The 6,245-nt window shown below is 37.1% G+C and overlaps 1 protein-coding gene across 1 annotated transcript in view; it reads left to right on the top strand.

The window, feature by feature from the left end:
- The window catches only part of LOC110021081 (release factor glutamine methyltransferase), a 15,210-nt gene extending 9,615 nt beyond the window's left edge, over nucleotides 1-5,595 (top strand). The window contains exon 3 of the mRNA XM_020719413.1: nucleotides 4,620-5,595. Within this exon, the coding sequence (XP_020575072.1) occupies nucleotides 4,620-4,751 (132 nt within the window). The 3' untranslated portion in view covers nucleotides 4,752-5,595. The remainder of the gene's footprint in view (nucleotides 1-4,619) is intronic.
- Nucleotides 5,596-6,245: the final 650 nt, after the last annotated feature.

Here is a 6,245-nt window from a genome sequence, read left to right as displayed (position 1 = left end):
ATTATCAGGATAAGCTGCTTATCAGCAGAAGCTGGATAAGCTGCAGCTGCCCCAAACAGACCCTTAGTGTAGCCGCCACTCCATAGGGTTCATGCTGTTGATTTCCTGCAGTTGGTAGCCGCAAGTTTTCGCTGTCATGGGTTCTCGCTGTTGATTTCGTCCGCTTTTATTTCAGGCTGTTTTTGCAAGCTGATAATTTCCTGCAGTTTTTCAACCGTTGCCCAACTCTTCCCAAGGAAAGCACTGCTCTTTCTTGCAGCATTATTACAGCCTTCTATGAGCACTGCTGCTTTCATGAGCACTGTCGTTGGCCCTCTTTGCAAGCTTTCTCACCTGCCTTCCCTGTTGATCCTTCCCGCTAGGTTTGGTGCCCGACTCCTAGATTTTCTGCAATCCGACTCCCGGATTTTCTGCAATCCGACTCCCAGATTTTCTGCAGCCTTCCTGCAGCTTTCCTGCATCTTTCCTGCAGCTTACTTGCATCTTTTCTACAACATTATAGCAACCTTTTTGCAGCTTTCCTGTAGTTATCCGTCAGTTGGTGGCCTATAAATTCATCAATACTTGGAATCATGCTCAAACTTCTTCTTTGCCACCTCGGGCCGGTCACTCCACTTGTGTTTATTGTCACAAACCCAACCACACTCGGGACAAATATTGAAAACTTCACGGTAAACCAGAATACAAACCTTTGGTCAAATCCTCTACTACCTAGGGCCTCTCGGTAATGTCCAAATCTACTGTAGTTCAACCAACTCCTACTCAAAACTTTTTGGAATCCTCCGAATCCTTCAGAAACCAGATGGAGCAATTTGATTAAGCTAATTGGAGTCAATCAATTCTCTACGGTTTCGTTTACCTCCGACGTCTGACAAGGTACTCTTCCTATGACTCTCACGGTTTTTTCCTCCTCTAGTCAGTGAATTATTGATTTAAGTGTCATAGACCACATGACTGGACGCTCGAAAGCTTTCTTAGCTTACTATCCATTCTCTGGGAAAGAAGCTGTCAGAATTGTTCATAGCTCCTGTAGTTCCATTGCTGGTAAAGGGTCAATTGTACTAAATACCGGTCTAGCTCTGGAGTCTATTTGACATGTTTCATTGTTGCAATTTAACTCGTTATCTGTCGGCAAGTTGACAAATGATTTTGATTACGTGACTAATTTCTTATATGATGATTGTGTTTTTTAGTATCGTCGTTAGGGGAGGATGATTGGAACTGCTAAGAGGATAACTGGACTCTACTACTTCCAAGAGAAGGTCTTGGAGAGTGAGGACACACCTCTCAAGAGCTGCAATTTATCTCGAGTCATTGAATGTCTCATCATGTTGTTGTATTGTCCTTTGGGTTATCCTAGTTTCAAATATTTTAAAAAAATATATTCTTTGATGTTTTCTAACAAAAATCTTTTTAATTTCACATGTCAGTTAGTCAGGCATCATCGAGTTCACTACCCACCCCACACTTACACACCTTCCGCTCATTTCTCTCTCATTCACAGTGATCTATGGGAACCCTCTCACACTCCCAGCTATCCTAATAAACGGTGGTTCCTGACTTTGATTTATAACCACACTTAAATGATATGGGTTTATATTTTAAAAGATAAATCGGAGGTTGTTGTCACTTTCTAAAACTTCTACACCTTCATTTTAACTTAATTCAAAAATCTATTTCAGGTCGGACTGACCATTGCCGTGAGTTTTTCAACTCTATTTTGGGTGATCTCTTGGTAAATAAAGGCATTCTCCACCATAGCTCGAGTACAGACACTCCTTAGCAAAATAGGGTAGTCGAGAGAAAAAAACTGTCACATTCTTGACATTGATCGCTCAATTATGTTTCAATCAAATGTCCTTAAACAATTTGGAACAATGCCATTCTTACTGTCACCTATATCATAAATAGAATGCCCTCTAAAACTCACCAGTTTCGAACCCCCCTCATGATGTCATGCTTCCATACCAATCTGGTCTTCTACACGTTAAACCCCAAGATTTTTGGGTTTATTGCTTTTCTTCGGAACACTGTTCTCAATCGAAGTAAACTTGATCTCGGATCCATAAATTATATCTTTCTTGGGCATTCTGCCACTTAAAAGGGGTATCAGTATCTTTATCCTATCATTAACAAAATCTATGTGAGTGCTGATGTTTCCTTCTTTGAAAGTGTTATCTATTTTCTTAGCTCAGCTCCAAGTGAGGGGGAGCTTTGGTTCTTGGACACTGTCCTTTATCCTACTCTGGTTGTTTCTCTCATTGTTCCTGTCACTGAGGAGTTCCCTGTACCGGTGAGTGCACCATTGGGTGAGCCCCCTGATTTGGTAAGTGTACCATCTTTGGATGTTTCTCCCATTGTTCTTGTCACTGAGGAGTCACCTGATTCGATAAGTGCACCATCTTCTCCTCCCACTATTCGTATCTTCACTCAGCGCACTCATTCCAATCCTCCTACTATTGAACCCGCTACCACCTTATAGGACCTTGACTCCACTCTTGGCGACATTCTCAGCATAATCCCTCCTCCGAATGAGGTGAGTTCTCCGACTAAATGTAATCAGACATGTTCCCTATATTCAATAGCAAAATATGTCTCTTTCTACAGTTTATTGCCCTCTACTGCCCTGAGGGACAATCAGATCCTGACTACTACAAGGTTGCTCTTGTTGATCCAGGCTGAAAAATGACAGTGATGCAGGAGATGCATCTTCTTTGGCAGAACCATATGCTAGATGCCATTAATCTTCTTCAGGGTAAGAAAGCTGTGGGGTGCCGATTGATTTTCAGCACCAAGTTCAACTATGATGGATTCTTTGAACGCAACAAGACATGTTAAACATTAAACCTACGAAGTTTACTATGAGGAGACATTTTCTTCAGTGGCCAAGTTAAACATTATTCGAGTCATGTTGTCCCTTGTCGTGAATCTAGATTGACCTTTATTCCCAAACCACTATTTACTGAGTGGAGGAAGAGTATTTTGGTCTCCATTCTTAAGAATAAAGGGGATGCACAAGAGTGCGCAAATTATAGAGGAATTAAGTTGAAGTGTCATACTTTAAAATTATGGGAGAGGTTAATTGAGCATAGGTTAAGACGTATTATAAAGATATCTCATAATCAATTTGGATTTATGCCGGCCAGGTCTACCATGGAAGCTATAAATTTATTGAGAGGTTTGATGGAGAAGTTCAGACATAATAAGGAGAATCTACATTTGATTTTTATTGATTTAGAAAAAGTTTACGATAAGGTTCCAAGAGATATCCTTTGGAGAGTTCTTGAGAAGAAAATTGTTGATATGCCTTATATTCAAGTCATTAAAGATATGTATACTAGAGCTGTTACTTGTGTTCGAATTGAAGGAGGATTGAGCAAATATTTTTCTATTTCTGTTGGATTACATTAGGGATTGGCTTTAAGCCCCATATCCTTTTGCTTCAGTTATTGATGGTCTTACTGGATATTTACAGGAGGATGTACCTTGGTCTATTTTTACTGATGATATCCTTCTCGTGGATAAGACGAGAGAAAAAACCCAGGAAAAACTTGAATTATGGAGGTCTACATTGGAGTCTAAAGGGCTTCTTTTGAGTAGTACTAAAACTGAATACATGGAATGTAATTTTAGTAGTAGTAGCTCTAATTACAGAAGTGTAAGTTTGGGTGATCAAATTATTAAAAGGTGTGAACGATTTAGATATCTCGGGTGTGTTGTTCAAAGCGATGGTGATATAGATGAGGATGTTAATAGCAGAATTCAAGTTGGTTGGTTGAAGTGGAGGAATGCTTTGGGCCTTTTGTGTGATAGAAAAGAACGGCTTAGACTGAAAGGAAAATTTTATAAGTCCGTGGTGAGACTTGCAATGCTCTATGACGCTGAATGTTGGCCTTTAAAAGAGAAGCAGAGAAGCATAGAGAAGCATAATATTAAGTTAAGTGTTGTCGAGATGAGAATGATTAAGTGGATGAGTGGCTTTACACTTAGAGACAAAATGCTAAATGAATATATGCGTGATAGGGTTGGGCTTAAGGCTTTGTTGTTGTTGTTTTTGTTGTATGGATATCTTATATTTATAAGTATCAGATCCCTTCTGCTTTGTTGTTGTTGTTTTTGTTGTATGGATATCTTTTATAAGTATCAGATCCCTTCCATTTATTGGAGTATGAAAAATTATGCAATTCTGTTTTCTTATGTTTTTCATATCAATATAATATGGAGAACATATAGATTGATGCTATTAGAGCGGACTTCTTTAGGAAAAAAATTTCAAAACCTTTCAAAAAATTGTAATTCAAATAATATTATTTAAGTTATGTTCGGGAATTTAATGTGATAAATTAGTTATATTACATGATATTATTAATATAGTTATTATTTTTATAATTCTTCTGTATTATATTCATAATCAACAAATAAATGAAACTAATTTTATATGTTTAAAAATGTATTTTGTATAAATATGATTTCTAGTAATGAATGCCAGAATGTTTGCTAAATAATTTGATTTACATTAAAGTTCTTACAACGGATCATTTGTGGTGTGTGTGTGTGTGTGTTTTTGAGATCCATCCTCTTTTTTCTCTCACAATTTAATCTTTATTTTCTTATGGCAGACAAATGGTAATAAGCAATCTGAGTACATTGTAGATTTATTGAGCTCACAAGGGAGCAATCTCTTCCATGATATGAGAATAGTGACAGACTTTGCCGGAATCAAACGATTTGTAATGGGATATTACCGATAAGCTCAGTTATAAACTTGTAAGTTTTGACAAATTAGCTGTGAAATTGAAGGTCTTTCAGTTCAGTGTTCCAAATTTAGAGATGACTTTTATACAGTGCATTGTGGATCATTGACAGTTCTTATTACCTCTTGGATGATTTATAGCTAAGGCCAGCAATTCATCTAATAGCAGGGCTAGTGTGTTTCTAAATCATCTTACTGTTAAAGAGTTTCAGGTGTAGCCAGTGAAGCTGTTAAATTCACATTTTATTTCTCATCGAGTTCAGAAACTTGCTATCCAGCCATGCAGCTTTTGGCTAGTCCACCTATTGACACTACTGTTTTAGAGGGAACTGAGAAAATTTGTCATCTTTAGTTTTCCAGAAGCACAAAAAGAGGCATGGTTAGGTGTTCTAGATGAACTTGGGTATGGAGGACATTAAAGCTCGTTATCCTACTCACTGCATATTGCCAATGGGAACTACAATTACATGGATGCTCTGTACTCTGAAGCATACACCAGGTGGAGTCTAAACTCGATCCATTTTCCATCTTATAACTGATGGACTCTACATTACCCAGCCCTCTCTTATTGTCTCATTTCTCGTTTTAAATGATGCTTGAATGATGCTTGAACGAGCAACATATTGATTGTAAACAAACGAAGAATCTAATAGGACCGAGTTCAAACGATCTGCTCAAACAAAAATGATTCTTGAACAAAATCAAACTACATGCTTTTTTCAGATAATTGTGCCATCATATTGCTATATTAATTACACATAACAAACAGTGTAAATGAGAATATTGAAATTTGAACTACCATTTTCTTCTGATAGCTTCATCAGTGTATCATTTAAATTATTTAAGTAGCATGTTCCTCTCCATTCATTAAATGGAAGTTCATTGTTGTCCCTTATTTTTTACTCTTCTTTGTGTAGAATAAAAGCTGGAAGGTTAGTTTGGGACCTATAGATTGATAAAGCCTGTTTAGATGTAAAATTGTATCGTTGCTGACCATTAATTGTCATTATCTTCACTTATTACTGACACCATTTATGGCATAGAATTTCTACTGAAAGGTTGCCCATCATGCTTTTATAGGACATCATCATGATAATCTTGTGATTGCACAAATCTCAAGGCTGATGCCAATTTTATAACCAAAGAATATTATGCTACAAGAAATAATCTTATGCATCATTCTAATATATAATTTTCAGCAGTCATGAAAGCATTGCACATTTTTGTGAGGGCTGCTCTTGTGTACTCCCTCTCTCTGATTCCTTTATTTCTTTTTCCTCTTGTATTTAATTATTGTTTAATCTTATGCATCATTCTAATATATAATTTTCAGCATTCATGGAAGCATTGCACATTTTTTGAGGGCTGCTCTTGTGTACTCTCTCTCTCTCTGATTCCTTTATTTCATTTTCCTCTTGTATTTAATTATTATCTTTTCTCTTTAGTGTGTCTTGAATGAAATTAAATGCATCAGGGGATGTTGATGGTAGTC

The sequence above is a fragment of the Phalaenopsis equestris genome, unplaced genomic scaffold (genome assembly GCF_001263595.1).
Source record: "Phalaenopsis equestris unplaced genomic scaffold, ASM126359v1 Scaffold000121, whole genome shotgun sequence".
NCBI lineage: Eukaryota > Viridiplantae > Streptophyta > Magnoliopsida > Asparagales > Orchidaceae > Phalaenopsis > Phalaenopsis equestris.
This window is presented reverse-complemented; position numbering and strand designations above follow the sequence as displayed.